General features: G+C 41.7%; 1 protein-coding gene across 7 annotated transcripts in view; it reads right to left on the minus strand.

The window, feature by feature from the left end:
* Positions 1 to 1,440: 1,440 nt before the first annotated feature.
* The window catches only part of RNASEH2B (ribonuclease H2 subunit B), a 71,657-nt gene continuing 52,930 nt past the window's right edge, over positions 1,441 to 20,167 (minus strand). For all 7 annotated transcript variants that reach the window (XM_036831973.1, XM_036831966.1, XM_036831970.1 and 4 more), the window contains 2 exons: positions 4,341 to 4,421; positions 1,441 to 1,872 (listed from right to left, as the gene is read on the minus strand). In XM_036831973.1, coding sequence (XP_036687868.1) covers positions 1,756 to 1,872; positions 4,341 to 4,421 — 198 coding nt within the window. In that variant the 3' untranslated portion in view covers positions 1,441 to 1,755. The remainder of the gene's footprint in view (positions 1,873 to 4,340; positions 4,422 to 20,167) is intronic.

Here is a 20,167-nt window from a genome sequence, read left to right on the forward strand (position 1 = left end):
TACAAATCTAATGGAAAAAATAAATAGGTGAGAAAATAATTACAAACCAAGGGAAGAAAATTACAATGAACACAGTGGACAAAAATGAATGTCTTTAAGTTATAAAATACTTTTTATAATCAATAAGAAAAATACTGATACTCCAATAATTTAACAAAGGGCATAAACAGATAATTCTGTATAAGATGGCAAATGATAGGTAAATGTGAAAAAATGAACAATATTATTACTGTGGACAAAAAAACGTTGCCTGCCATTTCAGAAAACAACAAATGTTGCCCACCATCAAGCCATCAGCCTCTGCAGAGCTCCCCCTCACCTGCCCCCCACCTCGGTGCGCCCTGAGGGGAATTCAGGATGGAGAAAAACAGAATACTGGCCCTAGACAGTTCAGATGTATATCAAAGGAGTAATTTCAATGAGCCCAGACTCTTGCATCTTCCCATACCCAGAAAAGCACTAAACTCATTAACTTGAGATGTCTGGGCTTTTTTTTGTGTGTGTATGATTAGCAGTAATCTTTTGATGTTTGACTACATGTTTTTTTTTCAACAAAAATTCCTACATATCCTGGCTTCTCTCTTACCTCTTTGCAACAGTTCCTCAGAGCTATCTGAGAGGCTGCCTCCCAGGCTATAGTCCTCTGTAAGTTCCCCGAATAAAACATAACTCTCAACTTTCAGGTTGTGTGGGGTTTTTTTTCAGTCGACATTGTTAATCAGGAAAATGTGAATTAAAACCACACTAACATGCCTTTTTTCCACTTATTTGCAAAGATACTATTCAAAGCTAATAAGATAAGGACTCATACCATCATTTGTTAGAGTGCAAGATACTATAACCTTTCTGTGAAATATATTCCCAAAAGTACATATTTGAAAAACTTAGTTATGAATCAGTAAGCCCACATCTAAAACTCCATTCTAAGAAAACAATAAAAGATATGGACAAATATTTACATAGAATCTGATTCTTCCAATAGCAAATGTTTAAAAGTAATACAAATGTGCAAAATAGGGCTATGATCATTAAACAATCAAATACTCAAATAATTAAAAATTACTGTCATTAAAAAAGTATATTTATGAAGAATAGTAGACTGGGAAAATGCTCACGAAATGATGTCAAGAAAAAAGGTTATAAAATTACTATTATAATTCCTTTAAAAATTATTATAGAAGAAAACACACCATATTATCTCCAGGTAATGAAATGTCGGGAGATTATAATTTTTGTTTTATACTTTTCTCTATTTTCTGCAAAGAACATGTACTCATAAAACAGAAAATACATTAAACAAAAGATTTACCAAAAACTAAAGGCTTTTAAAAAGTAGTAGTTTATCTGATAGTTGTGTTATATTTCTCTCAGTATACTGAAAACCATATTGCTATAGCTACCATGTGCAAAGTTGCATAAAATAACAGGCATACACTCAAATATTGTCACATATCAGTTTATTGAGGAAATTGTGATGCTAGAGGTTAATTCTATTCACTTGATTACTTTTCATGATGTCAAACAAAACTCCAAAGGCCACAAGCCATGAAGTTACACAATTACTTTCCCATATTTTGTTCAGGAAACACAAAAATCAAACACAAAGAAATGTTCAAGTGAATCTGAAAATTGCCCCCTTCCTACTTTTTTTCAAAAGGTGGTAATTAAGGGTTAGGAAGTACAGTGGAATGGAGGAAAGATGAAAATGGGACATGTAGAAGGCAAATATTTTTGCTCGATTTAATTTTTAAAGTTTCAAATCTTTCCAATTTTTTTAACATGTTTTGCACCAAAAAAGGAATCAATACTTTTCATTCCACTCTTGTCAACTTTAGCCAAAGCCTTCTGAGCTGCAGTCATTTTGCTATTTTTCTGTTAATGAAAATAAGAGAGAAAAATTGTTACGAATGTAACATTTATAAATCATACATGCAAATCAAACAAGACCATGCATGTCTCAAGGTTCGTTAAGGGAGGTAAGCATTTGATGCTGACATGCTTCATAAGGGAGTGATTCTTTTTAAAAGTTCTGATTTCTATTCAGAATTCAGATCTAAGAGACAAAATATGTTAAAAGAGGCAGGAGACAAAACTGCCGCCTTCTAAGGAGTGGAATGTTACAACCAACGGTTTACTTTAGGGGAAATAATTCTGGAGGGTGTATTAAGTGAAATAACACAAACAATGGAACTGACACAGGCAGCAATTGTCAGCGGGAGGAATTACAGCCTTGTATTACCAAATGATGAATAATTCACAACAATCTACCATCTGATTTTATTCATAGGCTCTATGGGAAACCAAGGACAAAGCTATTATATTCAAAAGATAACCTGTATTGCAAAGCATCCAGGACCAGCAGGATAGCTGTTCCATTTTTCCTCCAACAAAAAAATACTTTCTAAAAAGCTGACTCCAAATAACTCTGTCTTTTAAAATTCTATCTCTTCCTGGTCACTGTTTTTGTTTTGTTTTGTTTTGCCACGTCCTATAACAAGCACTGGCAGAAGGGAAATAGCAGCTGATTTTACTTCAGTGTTCAGCAAAAGCATAAATGATGGGAATCAGCAAAGAAAAAATCATCTGTCTCCCTGGGAACTGTGAGACAGAGCCATTGCCAAGATATCTTTTAAGGGCACAGTCGATATATGATCCCTAAAAACTTGCTTTTTTACATTCTGTCACTTATAATTTAGTAGGCTTATATTTTGGCTGGATGGGGAAAAGTGACAGTCTCTGAGACAAGTGATCCTCCATCCCCTGCAATTAACTGACATCCTGGTCCAACCTCTTATCTCACTGGTGCGGTGCCCAAGTGGATACAATGGGAAGCAGCACTTAGAAGGGTGGGGCAGAAATACTCCTCAGAGAGAAACTCAAAAATGTCCCTGCTTACAGAAAGCACTGAGATAACCAGCTATTTTAGCCAAATCTCAAGTTGGATTATCCCCTGATAGCCCATGCCCTGATAAATTACATGTAGATTAAAGAATACAATTTTTAGAAAACACTAAATCTAAGGAGAGTAAGTGTTCTTAAAATCTAGGTGGAAGTTAACCTATCGTGGGGCAGGCAAGGTCTTTCTAAGCATAAAAATAATGAGAAAATCATAAAAAACTTCCATATTTAATCCTCAGAAAAACTTAAAATAGTTCCATATTTAATCCTCAGAAAAACTTAAAATAGTTCAAAAGTCAAATGAAAAGCCTAAACAAATTGGAAAATTATCTGTACCCCATATGTCATGAAAAGTGTTAATAGCCTTAATTTATAATGAGCTCTTACAGATCAACAAGAAAAACATTACTATCCCAATATAAAAACAGGCAAGAAACATGAACTGACAATTTGCAAAAATGCAGATAGGCAATAAGCATTCGGAAAAACAACCTTTCTACCTAAAGTAGCCTACTTAGGCAAATTTTTCAAGAATAAAAATAATACTTGATGTTGTCAAGAATGTGAGATGAACACTCATCAGCAATAATGGCTGGGAGTACAAATTTCTGCTACATTTTTGGAAAGCATTTTAGCTATATATATGTATATCAGTAATCATGGAAAGACTTCATGTTTTCTAAGCCTTTACTCAGTTTTAAATTGTGTCTAATGAAACAGTCAGAGATGCAGGCTATAAATAAGAATGTTTATCACTTCATTAAAACAAAAACAAAAAAGCAGAAGTAACCTATGTGTCCAAAAATAGGAGAATGATTAAATAGACTATATTCCCTGTGGTGAAATAAAATAACACATGACTGAATATCACGAAACCATTAATAATTTTTCAAAGAAAGCTTAATGACATGAAAATTTTCACAATATAGAGCTAAATGAAAAAGGCAGAACCCCAAACCATATATATATATATGCCAAATTTAAAAGCTATGTATGTATAATATTTATGATGATGTATAGGATAAATCAGTAAGAAATGTTATGAAAGTATTTGCTGGGGTGGTTGCTGAATTATGGAGTTGTTAATAATTGTTGTCATTATCATAATTTCTGGGAAGCTACTGGGCAGTAGAGTTGACAAAAGATTACCTTTGGATCCCCTTCCTCTGCCCCATCCTATCACTCTGAATATATTGCAAAGTTTAGGCACACTCTTGCTAATAAGTATACTGCCTTTCTTTACCTGCAAAAAGTCTTCTTTGCTTGACGCTTTCATTATCATTCACAACTTTGAATTCATTCTTAAGTCACAGAAATGCAAGTTAATATTTCTTCATGGTTAAAATGATAGAATCACAATCAAGCATGCAATCCTTCCTCGAAGTCCCCATGCAGCATCAGCCACAGAGTGCAAGAGTATGCCGCTGCACCCAGACACATACCTTTACAGTCTTCAGATCTTTAGTGTTAAACTTAGTGTAATCTTCTTTTGCTTCTACGGGCTCATCTGATAACTTTACTTTCTGCAATGTTAGAGCAGTGAAGTGTCAAACGTCACCTTGACACTTACATCAGTCCATTAAAAAAAAAAACCCAACGTGTGCAATTTGGACCAATGGCGAGGCCAAACGGAGCAGCAGACCCTGCAGAGGGCTTCCGTTTTACAAGTCGCTTCACTTTTCGCCAGTTATCTAGGAACTAAGCCAGACGTCCCTTCTGAGAAGCGGCCTTGGTGATGGGGAGATGTGAGCAGGGAAGCCCGTGACGCAGCCCTTGGGCCGTCTAGCAATATGGTCACATGATGTATGCACCAGGGACAGGGGGCACCGAGGTGACTGCTGACTTCCAGGACAGTCAATGCAGGCACAGAAGGCAAAGAAGAGAACTTCCTTGAAGAGGGCCAGGGGTCCAGCCAGAACCCCGACTTCATTCACCTGCAGGGCTGGTGTAATGTCCCTTTAGGAATACAGGAACAGCACTGTGACTGTCACCATCTTTGTATAGCTTTATGTTCTTACCTCCTTTCAATTCAGTTATCTCATTTTATCCACATAAGAACCGCCTTGCAAAGCAAGCAACCAGCAGAAGGAAGCACAGAGGTTAAGTGAACAGCTTACGGGCACCTCGCAGAGGACTTGAGGTGAGATCTCAACTATGGTACAAGCGCTCTTTCCATTGGACCCAATGCAATTAAGTCAACCTTTACTTCATGATTTCACCTTTCACATGAGCACTTTGCACCAATCAATGAATATGAGAATCTTGTCAAGAGCTAGACTGTGGCCATATGTTCATATTACAGTAGGAATCATGACACATTTATTATGTAAAAGGCACACAGCAGGGCAGGTAAGTCTTGATGTTTAACATGGAGAACTGACTGCACAGGGGTCACAGCTTGGACTTTTACAGATTTTCAAGCTCTCTGTGGAGACGCTGGGTTGACAAGACCCAACATGGACCCACCCTAGGAAATGCAGATTTGTTCCCAGCTTCACTCTTCACACCCAGCTTTCACTACACAAGGAACTGTAGAGTCGGTACTAAAAGATGCCACAGCCCATGTACAATACAAATGGGTAAAATGACACGTCTTGAAATTCTTCACCAGCACACTGTTGAATACGTTGGGAAAAAAACATTAACTGTAACATCTACTTAAATTTCTGTTATTTAAAAGACTGAATCACTACAGATTTGGGGGAATGTTTCAGAAGAAATAGAAAAGTGGCTCAGAAAGACAGTAACAAAGGGTCTGACTAAATGGGTACAGTTCTGGAAAAAAAGGCAGACAGAAAAGTACAGAGGAATTAATGCTAAGATTGGTCTTATTCTTACAAATGATTTGCAAAGAAGGCACTTAGGAACATCTCCAAATCCACTGATTGCATTCAGCTCTGCTAGCTGACAGTGATAAATTCAAAAGATGGAAGGGGGTGAGAATTGGAAGCCGGGCCTCAACATAGTCAAACATAATAGTAATAAAATAATGCATAACATATTAAGGATGAGAGGCTCCATGCTACGGATTACAACACAGATGCAAAGATACCTAACAGTCACTGGAACGTTATTTCCTGCAAACAATCAACTATATTTCTGTAAAAATCAATCAGGTCCTAGACACAGATGGGAAACCTAGCAGCAGACATTATCCTACACTTGTTTAAACTATGGTACATCATCCAGTGCAGTTTGCAATGTACGCACTGGAGCCCCAGGAAGGCACAATAGAGCAGGAAACCTCAGAAAGCAACTAAAATAATCTAGGAGGTGAAGTTGAGATGTAGGAGAAATGAGATGCCAAGATCTAAATCTGGGCTTAGCCAAGTACCGCTCAGGGGCCAAGTCCAGCTGGCTGTCTGTTTTTATAAATGAAGTTTTACTGGAATACAGCCGTACTGATTGGCTTATGAATTGTCTGTGGCCGTCTTCGTGCGGCCAGAGGGTAGGTTCTTGTTTTTTTGTAGAAAGAATTCAGAGCTGAGACTGAGAGGCCAAGTAAGCAAAGGATTTATTGAGTGACAGTACACTCTCAGGAGGGAGCGCAGGCAGGCTCAGGTGAGCAGCAGTGAGTCCTTTCGGCAAGCTGGTTAGACGGGGTGTGAAAATGATTGGGTGCAATATACATCAAGGAGGGAGGGATTTGGGGGGTAATTTCCTGGTTTTCATCCCAGGTCCACCTTCCCGAGAGGAGGGGGAGTTTCTGTCCTTATTTGGTTTTGCTCGGATCTGTCATGGTGCCGGGGCATGATGGGTACTGCTCTGGTTGCAATGCTAATTCTACTGTAATGAGGGCATAATGAGCAAAAGGTTACACTCCGACCAGGAGGTTCCTGCCTTTCTTAGTTTGCCTCTAGGACCCTTGTCTTCACAAGATATATGGTCTCCTGTCAGCCCGGAGGTTCCCGCTTTTCTGTGTTTGCCCCTAGAAGCCCTGTCACTGCAAGATGTATTACGGTCTCCTGTCACATGACCTGTGCCTCCCTCCTCTGCTCACGTCTGGCTAACTGCCCTTAAAACCTTTTAAGGGTCAAAGGGTCGATGGCCCGTCTTCTGTGGCTGCTTCAAGCTGCGCAGGGCCATTGTCCCTACCAGTGGGGTCCAGGTCACCTTGCTCTCTGTCAGAGACAGGAGGTCTCAGGGTCATCTACAGTGGCAGAGGTAGAGGTGGGGAGGAGAAGGAGCCTGCAGCCCTGTCCAGTGGATGTTGATGGTCCCCATCTTCATGCAGGATGGGCTGAAATCCCTGGCATACCATCATCTGTAGGTGACACTGTTGTAACCTGAAGAAACAGACTTAACAAACTGGAGATTAAAAAGGCAGGGGCCCCAAATCAGCAACAATATGATTGCAATCAGAGGTCCACTCAGGGGTAGGAACCAGGTCATGTTTGGTAACACCCCTCTGACTGCAGTCCATGCGGAGCTGGCACTGGGTTACCCTTTCCAAAAGCGTGTAGCCGTTGGGCCTGTTCATCTATCTTTTGGATATCTTCTTCCACCTGGCCAGTGGTGTTGATGTAGGTGCAGCGCATTTTTTTGATTACTGCACATACCCCTCCCCGTTCAGCTAGCACATAGTTCAGGGCCAGTCTATTATCGATCACTACACTTGCTAGGAAATAAAGGGGGGATCCCCCATGGTCCTGGCCAGAGGAGACAGAATATCTGGCAGGTTACAAAGCATTGCCTCAAGGTAGGCAAAGCCGCCCATGGGGCCACCAAACAACAGCTGCTCCAGTTCCTGCCAGGATGAGGCCCATCAGCCTCTTATTTCAGGAGTGGCGGATATTATGGATGGTTACACCTAGGTTCATCTGATTACTTAGTTGGCCTAGCGTGCCCTGTCCCGCAAGCAGGGCATTGTCTATCCAAGGAAAGGCCACAGCCAGTCCTGGGGAGGGGAAGGAGAGCTGGGGCTGTTCTGAGAAGGCAGCTGGTTTATGTTCAGGCTGCAGAGAGACAGGCGTCTGGGGGAGTGCATGCCTGGCGCACTTCTGAGGAGCTGAGCCGTTCCTGTAAGTGGTTTGCCCAAGAGGGTGTACCCACGCGGCTTGAGGAGAGAGGCCACCGTTACAAGAGGGGTCGTGAGGTGTGGGGACTTTTCCGTAGGCCTTAGGAGGGCCATATTGTAAACGCCGGACAGCTGGCGTTTTCCCTCCCTCTTCCACTGGTCACTAGGGGCAGGGGCAGCAAGACAGGCTAGTCTCATTGCACTTGAGAATGAGTACTTGGTATTGGTTAGAAATATTAATGTGAGGGGTGAGATCCAAGCACGCAAGCTGCGTTAGGGACGGGATATGAACTTCAAGAGAGATGGGATCAGTTTCTTGGCTAGGGCTGGCAAAACCTGATTTCCAGACTCCGAAATCACCTTTAGGACTTATCCTGATTAATTAGGTACTTAGTGAGCTCACTGGTTTTGGTGTCCACCAAAATATCTGAAGATAAAAAGGGCCTACCATTAGTCATTTCAAAGGGGCTGAGCCTTAGCTTGCCTGAGCCTGCCCGTGTTCCCTCCTGAGAGTTTACTCTCTCTCAATAAATCCTCGCTTTGCTTACTTGACCTCTTGTGACTCGTCTCTGAATTCTTTCTGTGAGGAAACAAGAACCTACCCTCTGGCAACATCTGTGGTAAGCCAGCCAGGAGAATTATTTGGAGGTCAAATATCCCTCCTCCTTTCCCTGGCAAGTCTTAGCCTCTCATCTCACTTGTGCTTGAGAGCCACTGCCTGACTTCTTGTCATTACTCTCCCTTTTGCTCCCTTTGCCTGTCACCATTCGGATCTGCTTGCTGCAACATACGTGGGCATGAGTCAAGCATATATAAGACACCAGGGTGCTTGCCACCACAAGACTCCTGCCGTGTAAGGATATGTGGGTCATGGAAGGGACTAGAGAGAAGATAGGTCTGTCTACCCACCTTAAAACAACTTCCATGCAACGTTTTTAGGCACACAAGCTTAAAACATAACACCCTCCCTTTCCTGTGGCTATCCCCACAGGATTATTTTAGGTCCACTTATGTCTGACTATCTTTGTCTCTGTGTCTCTATCTTGCTCTTATTTTTGTGTCTTACTTCCTTGGAAATGGGGGGAAGAAATTTGTCAGGTGTTTTCCAACCTAGCTGCTAGGTCCTTCACATTTCACTATTGCATATGCATAGGGCATGTCAAGAAAAGTTTCCAGCCATTTTCACAGGCAGCCAGGGACACGGATCATTTGATTAACTGTGATCAGGTTCAACTTTGTGTAAATATAAAATGCAGCCTTACTTGGACTGTAAGTGAAAGGAAATTAAGACCTTCCTAGATAATAGAAAGGAGGCTTGTACACAGTCCTACATACCACCTCCCTTAGTGGCCAGTGCCTGTTTTCAGATCCTGACCACCCGTTTAGAGGAAGGGGACTGGGACCTAAATAGCTCCTGGAACAATGAAGACGTCTGTTCCAGGGGAATACACCCTGGAACACATGGATTACTCAATGGTCAGAGAATCTATAGAGGAACCTTCAGGAAGGTCGTTCATCCTGGGTACCAGAGATGGCAGGATAGGACACAGGCCCCAGGACTCTGGGGCTGGCAGAGTGGCCATGTGGCAGGGCCGCTACCCTGACACTGGCCGAAGTGGACAGGACGAGGTGAACAGGGATGCCCGTAGCCAGTCCTGACAGAGGGAACCCCTAAAGGGACATCCTAATTGTAGCGCTCCTCTCTTTTACAGGAGCCCTCTCTCCCTGAAGGATCGATGGGAAGCATCTCCTCCGTCCCCAAGGATTCACCCCTCGGGTGCATTCTAAGTCACTGGGACGAGTTTTCTCTAGATTTTTTTAAACAGGAAAAGCTCATCTTCTTTTGTAATACAGCCTGGCCCCAGTATAAACTTGAGGATGATGAGGTCTGGCCAGAAAATGGAAGCCTCAACTATAATACCATCCTACAGTTAGAAGTTTTTTGCGAAAGGCATGGAAAATGGACAGAGATTCCTTATGTTCAGGCCTTTATGGCCCTAAGAGAGAACCCGGAGCTATGCAAGTCCTGTGTTAGGGAACCTTGCCGGTCGGGACCTGTTCAGACTATTCAAAAACCCCCTCTGGTAGCATCTCTGCAGGAAAATAAGTCTCAGACAGAAGAACCAAGTCCTCTTTCGCCATCTTCAGCCCCTCCAGTGCCATATAAGCCTCTTTATCCTTCCATACCAGAAGTGCAGCCAGAGCTCCTTTGCCCCTGCTAAGAAGTAGTAGGCAGACCTCAGGGAATGACCAGAGTCTGCACCCCTTTTCTTTGTCTGACCTCAACCAGTGCTGCACTCACTTAGGCCGATTCTCAGAGGATCCTAGCCAGTTCACTGAAGAATTCCAGGGACTAACGCTTTCCTTCGACCTTACCTGGAAGAACCTGAATGTTGCCATTTCCCACTGCTGCACCCGTGAGGAAAAGACCCATATTTGGGTGCATGCTCAAGCATATGCTGATGGATTATACATCGTCCGACCCAATTATTACCCTGTGGGCATGACAGCAGTGCCACTGATTGATCCCAATTGGGACTATGAACCAGGCCAACCTAGTATCCCTAGAAGAGACCACATGATCCTTTGCCTCACTGAAGGGATGAGACGGTGCATAATTAAACCTGTCAACTATGATGAGGTTAAAGAGATCGCCCAAGGTCAGGACAAAAATCCAGCCCTATTTTGGGCCTGGTTGGTAGATTCCCTCAGAAAGTATACAAATGTGGACCCAGATGCTTTTGAGGGATGCACTGTGCTTGCAAATTACTTCATTTACCATTTGGTCCCCGACGTCCATAGAAAGCTGCAAAAGTTTGCCTTGGGTCGCCAAACCCCTCTCAACCTTCTTATGGATACAGCCTTCAGTGTCTTTAACAATACAGACCAGAGATAGCCTCATCCACCAGAGGGCAGAGAGCAGAAGCAAGAAGAACTACAGTCCTGCAGCCTGTGGAACAAAAACCACATTCACAGAAAGATAAACAAGATGAAAAGGCAGAGGGCTATGTAACAGATGAAGGAACAAGATAAAACCCCAGAAAAACAACTAAATGAAGTGGAGATAGGCAACCTTCCAGAAAAAGAATTCAGAATAATGATAGTGAAGATGATCCAGGACCTCAGAAAAAGAATGGAGGCAAAGATTGAGAAGATGCAAGACATGTTTAAAAAAGACTAAGAAGAATTAAAAAACAAACAAACAGAGATGAACAATACAATAACTGAAATGAAAACTACACTAGAAGGAATCAATAGCAGAATAACTGAGGCAGAAGAACGGATAAGTGACCTGGAATACAGAACGGTGGAATTCACTGCTGCAGAACAGAATAAAGAAAAAAGAATGAAAAGAAATGGAGACAGCCTAAGAGACCTCTGGGACAACATTAAATGCAACAACATTCGCATTATAGGGGTCCCAGAAGGAGAAGAGAGAGAGAAAGGACCAGAAAAAATATTTGAAGAGATTATAGTCAAAAACTTCCGTAACATGGGAAAGGAAATAGCTATCCAAGTCCAGGAAGTGCAGCAGGTCCCATACAGGATAAACCCAAGGAGAAACATACCGAGACACATAGTAATCAAATTGGCAAAAATTAAAGACAAAGAAAGTTTATTGAAAGCAGCAAGGGAAAAAACGACAAATAACAACTCCCATAAGGTCAACAGCTGATTTCTCAGCAGAAACTCTACAAGCCAGAAGGGAGTGGCATGATACACTTAAAGTGATGAAAGGGAAGAACCTACAACCAAGATTACTCTACCCGGCAAGGATCTCATTCAGATTCAAAGGAGAAATCAAAAGCTTTACAGACAAGCAAAAGCTAAGCGAATTCAGCACCACCAAACCAGCTCTACAACAAATGCTAAAGGAACTTCTCTAAGTGGGAAACACAAGAGAAGAAAAGCACCTACAAAAACAAACCCAAAACAAATAAGAAAATGGTCATAGGAACATACATATTGATAATCAACTTAAACGTGAATGGATTAAATGCTCCAACCAGAAGACACAGGCTTGCTGAATGGATACAAAAACAAGACCTATATATATGCTGTCTACAAGAGACCCACTTCAGACCTAGGGACACATACAGACTGAAAGTGAGGGGATGGAAAAAGATATTCCATGCAAATGGAAATCAAAAGAAAGCTGGACTGAGTGAACTGATGAGGATGAGTATAATTTTTGTGACTTTCTGTCTGAATTTAAAAAAAAAAAAAAATCCCACAAGGACTCAGAGGCAAAGAATATACAAATCAATTTTCACTGCAAAGTAAAGGAGCTGTTACAGTGGAGGATTACTGGACTGAATGTCAATATTATGACATAGTATGAGTGTGTTTCATGTTTGGTAATTGCAACCATTGTTGCTTTTGTTGTGGTCATCCGTGTACAATGCTTGGTGTCAGTCTATTTATGTCTTGTAAAAATAAAATACAGTGTGTGTGTGTGTGAAAAAAAAAAAAAAAAAAAAAAAAAAAAGAAAGCTGGAGTAGCTATACTCATATCAGATAAAATAGACTTTAAAATAAAGAATGTTACAAGAGACAAGGAAGAACACTACATAATGATCAAGGGATCAATCCAAGAAGAAGATATAACAATTATAAATATATATGCACCCAACATAGGAGCACCTCAATACATAAGGCAACTGCTAACAGCTATGAAAGAGGAAATCGACAGTAACATAATAATAGTGGGGGACTTTAACACCTCACTTACACCAATGGACGGATCATCCAAAATGAAAATAAATAAGGAAACAGAAGCTTTAAATGACACAATAGACCAGACAGATTTAATTGATATTTATAGGACATTCCATCCAAAAACAGCAGAATACATTTTCTTCTCAAGTGTGCACAGAACATTCTCCAGGATCGATCACATCTTGGGTCACAAATCAAGCCTCAGTAAATTTAAGAAAATTGAAATCATATCAAGCATCTTTTCTGACCACAACGCTCTGAGATTAGAAATGAATTACAGGTAAAAAAACGTAAAAAACACAAACACATGGAGGCTAAACAACACATTACTAAATAACCAAGAGATCACTGAAGAAATCAAAGAGGAGATCAAAAAATACCTAGAGACAAGTGACAATGAAAACACGATGATCCAAAACCTATGGGATGCAGCAAAAGCAGTTCTAAGAAGGAAGTTTATAGCTATACAAGCCTACCTCAAGAAACAAGAAAAATCTCAAATAAACAATCTAACCTTACACTTAAAGGAACTAGAGAAAGAAGAAAAAACAGAACCCAAAGTTAGCAGAAGAAATCATAAAGATCAGAGCAGAAATAAATGAAATAGAAACAAAGAATAGCAAACATCAATAAAACTAAAAGCTGGTTCTTTGAGAAGATAAACAAAATTGATAAACCATTAGCCAGACTCATCAAGAAAAAGAGGGAGAGGACTCAAATCAATAAAATCAGAAATTAAAAGGAGAAGTTACAACAGACACCGCAGAAATACAAAGCATCCTAAAAGACTACTACAAGCACCTCTATGCCAATAAAATGGACAACCTGGAAGAAATGGACAAATTCTTAGAAATGTATAACCTTCCAAGACTGAACCAGGATGAAATAGAAAATATGAACAGACCAATCACAAGTAATTAAATTGAAACTGTGATTAAAAATCTTCTAACAAACAAAAGTCCAGGACCAGATGGCTTCACAGGTGAATTCTATCAAACATTTAGAGAAGAGCTAACACCCATCCTTCTCAAACTCTTCCAAAAATCTGCAGAGGAAGGAACACTCCCAAACTCATTCTACGAGGCCACCATCACCCTGATACCAAAACCAGACAAAGATACTACAAAAAAAGAAAATTACAGATCAATATCACTGATGAATATAGATGCAGAAATCCTCAACAAAATACTAGCAAACAGAATCCAACAACACATTAAAAGGATCATACACCATGATCAAGTGGGATTTATCCCACGGATGCAAGGATTCTTCAATATATGCAAATCAATCAATGTGATACACCATATTAACAAACTGAAGAATAAAAACCATATGATCATCTCAATAGATGCAGAAAAAGCTTTTGACAAAATTCAACACCTATTTATGATAAAAACTCTCCAGAAAGTGGGCATAGAGGGAACCTACCTCAACATAATAAAGGCCATATATGACAAACCCACAGCAAACATCATTCTCAATGGTGAAAAACTGAAAGCATTTCCTCTAAGATCAGGAACAAGACAAGGATGTCCACTCTCACCACTATTATTCAACATAGTTCTGGAAGTCCTAGCCATGGCAATCAGAGAAGAAAAAGAAATAAAAGGAATACAGATTGGAAAAGAAGAAGTAAAACTGTGACTGTTTGCAGATGACATGATACTATACATAGAGAATCCTAAAACTGCCACCAGAAAACTACTAGAGCTAATCGATGAATTTGGTAAAGTTGCAGGATACAAAATTAATGCACAGAAATCTCGTGCATTCCTATACACCAATGATGAAAAATCTGAAAGAGAAATTAAGGAAACACTCCCATTTACCATTGCAACAGAAATAATAAAATACCTAGGAATAAACCTACCTAAGCAGACAAAAGACCTGTATGCAGAAAACTATAAGACACTGATGAAAGAAATTAAAGATGATACCAACAGATGGAGAGATATACCATGTTCTTGGATTGGAAGAATCAACATTGTGAAAATGAGTATACTACCCAAAGCAATCTACAGATTCAATGCAATCCCTATCAAATTACCAATGGCATTTTTTACGGAAGTAGAACAAAAAATCTTAAAATTTGTATGGAGACACAAAAGACCCTGAATAGCCAAAGCAGTCTTGACGGAAAAAAACGGAGCTGGAGGAATCAGACTCCCTGACTTCAGACTATACTACAAAGCTACAGTAATCAAGACAATATGGTACTGAATCAAAAACAGAAATATAGATCAATGGAACAAGATAGAAAGCCCAGAGATAAACCCACACACCTATGGTCAATTAATCTATGACAAAGGAGGCAAGGATATACAATGGAGAAAAGACAGTCTCTTCAATAAGTGGTGCTGGGAAAACTGGACAGCTACATGTAAAAGAATGAAATTAGAACACTCTCTAACACCATACATAAAAATAAACTCAAAATGGATTCGAGACCTAAATGTAAGACCGGACACTATAAAACTCTTAGAGGAAAACATAGGAAGAACACTCTTTGACATAAATCACAGCAAGATCTTTTTTGACCCAACTCCTAATGGAAATAAAAACAAAAATAAACAAATGGGACCTAATGAAACTTCAAAGCTTTTGCACAGCAAAGGAAATCATAAACAAGACGAAAAGACAACCCTCAGAATAGGAGAAAATATTTGCAAACGAATCAATGGACAAAGGATTAATCTCCAAAATACATAAACAGCTCATGCAGCTCAATATTAAAGAAACAAACAACCCAATCCAAAAATGGGCAGAAGACCTAGATAGACATTTCTCCAAAGAAGACATACAGATGACCAAGAAGCACATGAAAAGCTGCTCAACATCAGTAATTATTAGAGAAATGCAAATCAAAACTACAATGAGGTATCACCTCACACCAGTTAGAATGGGCATCATCAGAAAATCTACGAAAAACAAAAGCTGGAGAGGGTGTGGAGAAAAGGGAACCCTCTTGCACTGTTGGTGGGAATGTGAATTGATACAGCCACTATGGAGAATAGTATGGAGGTTCCTTAAAAAACTAAAAATAGAATTACCATATGATCCAGCAATCCCACTATTGGGCATATACCCAGAGAAAACCGTAATTCAAAAAGACACATACACCCCAATGTTCAATGCAGCACTATTTACAATAGCCAGGTCATGGAAGCAATCTAAATGCTCATCGACAGATGAATGGATAAAGAAGCTGTGGTACATATATTCAATGGAATATTACTCAGCCATAAAAAGGAACGAAATTGAGTCATTTGTTGAGACATGGGTGGATCTAGAGACTGTCATACAGAGTGAAGTAAGTCAGAAAGAGAAAAACAAATATTGTCTATTAACGCATGTATGTGGAAGCTAGAAAAATGGTATAGATGAACTGGTTTGCAGGGCAGAAGTTGAGACACAGATGTAGAGAACAAACGTATGGACACCAAGGGGGGAAAACCACGGTGGGGGGTGGGGATGGTGGTGTGCTGAATTGGGTGATTGGGATTGACGTGTATTCACTGATGTGTATAAAATTGATGACTAATAAGAACCTGCTGTATTAAAACGTAAATAATATAAAATTCAAAAATTAAAAATAAATAAATAAATAATAGAGACCAGGCTGAGGAAGAAAGGAGGAAACAGCGTGACTTGAGAAGGGTCCATTGGCAAGCCAAGATTCTGGCAGCCATTATGGCAGGACCTAACCCACCTCCTGGTCACCCCAAAGGTACTTCCAGAAGGCTCCACCAGGTAAAGGAGCCTGTTTTAGCTGTGGGAGCCCCAAAGACTGGAGCAAGGAATGCCCAGGAAATAGGTCCCAGCCTCTACCCAAGACGCCATGCCCACTCTGTTAGAAGATGGGTCACTGGAGCAGGGAAGGGCCCTCAGCTCCAAAGGGAGCAGGGAAATTCCCCCTTGCCAGTCATGTCAGTGGTTGATTGATGAGACCTGGGACCTCCCAAAGCTCTGATAAGACAGTCATCATCACAAGGGAGGAACCATGGGTGACCAGTGACGTGGCAGGTAAGCTTGTCCAGTTTCCAGTGGACAGAGAAGCCACTTACTCTGGCCTGACTTCTCACGCTGGGCCTCTTGCCCCTGAAACTTGCTGTATCATTGGGGTAGAAGGCAGGTCAAAGCTGAAACTTTTCACCACCCCTCTACTTTGCACCTGGGGAAAGACCCTTATAACTTACAAGTTTCTTGTCATGCTTGAATGCCCTAGCCCATTATTGGGAAGAGACTTTCCTTCAGCCTTGGGGGCAACTTTTACTCTCCCTGAAAACCAAAACCAAGGCCTATTTTTGGCTGGACTATGCATTATACAAGACATGGACAGTCCGGCCCATAATATTTCCCCAGAAATGGAAAAACTTACAGATCCACAGGTCTGGGAATCAGGGAATCCCAGGACGGGCAAAATTTGCCACTCCTTAAAAATCACCCTTCAAAAGAGGCTAATATCCTCCCTTCCAGGTGTCGGTACCCCATAAAACCAGAGGCTCGACAAGGACTCAAACCCCAGATCTCAAAATTCATCAAATGTGGGCCTTTGGTATCATGCCCGTCTCCTTGTAATGCTCCAATCCTACCTATCCTCAAACCAAATGAGGACTATAGCGTGGTCCAAGATCTTCAAATCATAAATGAAGCTATGATTCCTCTCCATCTGACTGTTCCCAATCCATACGCGATCCTTACTCAGACCCCGGAGGACACAGCATGGTTTATAGTCCTTGATCTTAAAGATGCCTTCTTCTGTATACCTGTTCACTCTGATTCCCAATACCTTTTTACCTTTGAATGGACTGATCCAGACACCAATATGACCCAACAATATACCTGGACTGTCCTTCCCGAGGGATTCTGGGACAGACCACACCTGTTTGGCAACGCCCTAGCAAAGGAACTTAAGGAACTTACATTAGAGATGGGGGCATTATTACACTATGTAAATGACCTCTTTATTTTCAGCCCCTCGGAGGAAGCCTCAGACCAAAACACTGTACAGGCCCTCAGTTTCCTGGGCTCGGGGTAAAAGGTACCCCAAGCCCAAATCTCCTCCCACAGAGTCACCTACGCGGGACGTGTTGTGTTCTAAGCCCGGGAAAGCGCCCCCTTACGACCCGGCGTGAGGAGGCAGTCCTCCACTGACAGCCCCCACGCACAAAGAGACAGCTCAGAACCTTCCTAGGGATGGCTGGATTTTGAAGGATTTGGATCCCTGGGTTTGGTCTCATGGCAAAGCCATTATACGAGGCCTTGAAGGGACTAGACACAGAACCTGTAGATTGGATGGGCAATTTACAAAGAGCATTTGATCAGATGAAGACCGTCGTGACTAGTGCCCCAGCCCTAGGGATCCCAGATCTAAACGAGCCCTTTACTCTGTTTACCTCAGAAAAACAGGGAATAGCCCTGGGAATTCTCACCCAAAAGGTGGGACCAATCCCATGGTCGGTGGCATATCTCTCCAAGCAATTGGACCCAGTGGCCTCGGGATGTGTCTGAGAGCTGTAGTGGCCACAGCCCTGCTAACTGAAGAGGCCACAAAACTCACCATGGGTCAACCCCCTAGAGGTATTGACGCCACACTCGATACAGGGAATACCAGAAATTAAGGGACACCAATGGCTGACTGGAGGTCCTGTCACAAAATATGATGCCCTCCTTCTTAACTCTCCTGAAGTGACCTTTAAGGTATGTCAGACCCTAAATCCAGCCACCCTTATACCAATAGAAAGCCCAGAGGATTACCTCATTCTTGCACTGAGACCATCGAACAGGTGTACTCTAGTAGACCTGACCTTAGGGACCAGCCTCTTGATGACCCTGAAGCTGTCTGGTTTACAGAAGGAAGTAGCTATATATAAGACAGCGTCCAGAAGGCAGGGTATGTCTTAGTAGATCTACATAAGATCATAGAAGCTGGTGTCCTGCCACCTCAAATCTCAGCACAAAAAGCCGAGCTTATAGTTCTAGCTCAAGCTCTCAGGCTAGGAAGAGACAAGAGGATCAATATCTATAGCGATTCTAAGTATGTATTTTTTGGTGTTACATGCATATGCTGCCATTTGGAAGCACAGAGCATCCCTAACTGCATGGGATTCCCCAATCCAGCATTGCCAGGAGCTCTTAGAACTCCCGGAGGCAATACGAGATCCTAAGGAGGTGGCAGGTATTCACGGCAAGGGACCTCAGAAAGGAAGCTCAGACATAAGAAAAGGAAACAACCTGGCAAACAGTGTAGTTCTTGTAAAACCCCTTTTACTTGGGCTGCCTTGCTCCCCCAGGTACCAACCCGCAACCCGCTTTCGTCACCTCAGTACACAATCAAGGAAATACAGTGGGCTAGAACTAGGGGATATCAAAAAGGCCCTGATGGACGGTGGATTAAGGAAAAACAATACTACTGCCCAGAGCATTACAGTGGAAATTTTTTTAATCACTCCATGACTCCTCTCATTTGGGAAGGATGCTTTGATGAACCTGGTAGAGAAAGTCTTCTCTGGAATGGGCCTTTCTAGACTATCCTAGAGGTCATAGGGCCTGTAATATATGACACCATAGTAAGCCGGGGGGAAACTAAGGCCTCCACTTCTCCAGCCCATCCAAAGAAGAGGAATCTATCCAGGTAGGACTGGCAAACAGTCTTTACCCAGAAGCCATCCTCCCAGGGGTATAAAAACCTTCTGGTCTTTATTGACACTTATACTAGATAGGTGGAAGCCTTTCCAACAAGGAAGGACCAAGACAGCTCAGGAAGTACTAAAGGCATTGTTAAAGGAAATAATTCCTTGGTTCAGACTTGCATGGTTTTTACAAAGTGATAACAGTCCCTCTGTTATGGCTAGGGTTACCCAACAAATCTCTAGTGCCCTAGGCGTCTGCTACCACCTCCATGCTGCCTGGAGGCCTCAGTCATCGGGGAAGGTGTAAAGGGCAAATCACACTTTGAAAAGAACCCTGGCTAAACTTTGTCAAGAGACATCGGAACCTTGGACAAAACTTTTACCCACAGCCCTCCTGAGAATCAGGGTGGCACCTAAGACGGGGCTCAGGCTCAGGCCCCTTTGAAGTGACTGATGGAAGCCCTTTTTACCTTCAGATATTTTGGTGGGCACTGACATCAACGAGCTCACTAAGTAACTGATTAATCTGGGACAAGTCCAAAGGGCAATTTCAGAATCTGGAAATCAGACTTTACCAGCCCCAGCCAAGAACCTGACCCCATTCAGGTCCAGCCAGGAGATTTTGCCTCCTAAAAACATGGAGAGAAGGGTCCCCCTCTGAACAATTACTACCCAAGTGGAAGGGGCCTTACCAGGTCCTTCTCAGCACTCCTATTGCAGTGAAGGTATGGGGAATCACTAGTTGGGTGCACCTTTCTAGAATCACACCTCCCCCTCCCCCTGAGTCTTCAGAGGACACAGAGGATCTTGGATGGCCAGAAGAGTCCGATGGTTGAGCGAACCTCTTCAAGATCTGAAATTGTGATTTAAGAAGGACAAAGAAACTTCAAAAATTCAAGGC

This window comes from Balaenoptera musculus, chromosome 18, assembly GCF_009873245.2.
Source record: "Balaenoptera musculus isolate JJ_BM4_2016_0621 chromosome 18, mBalMus1.pri.v3, whole genome shotgun sequence".
Classification (NCBI taxonomy): domain Eukaryota; kingdom Metazoa; phylum Chordata; class Mammalia; order Artiodactyla; family Balaenopteridae; genus Balaenoptera; species Balaenoptera musculus.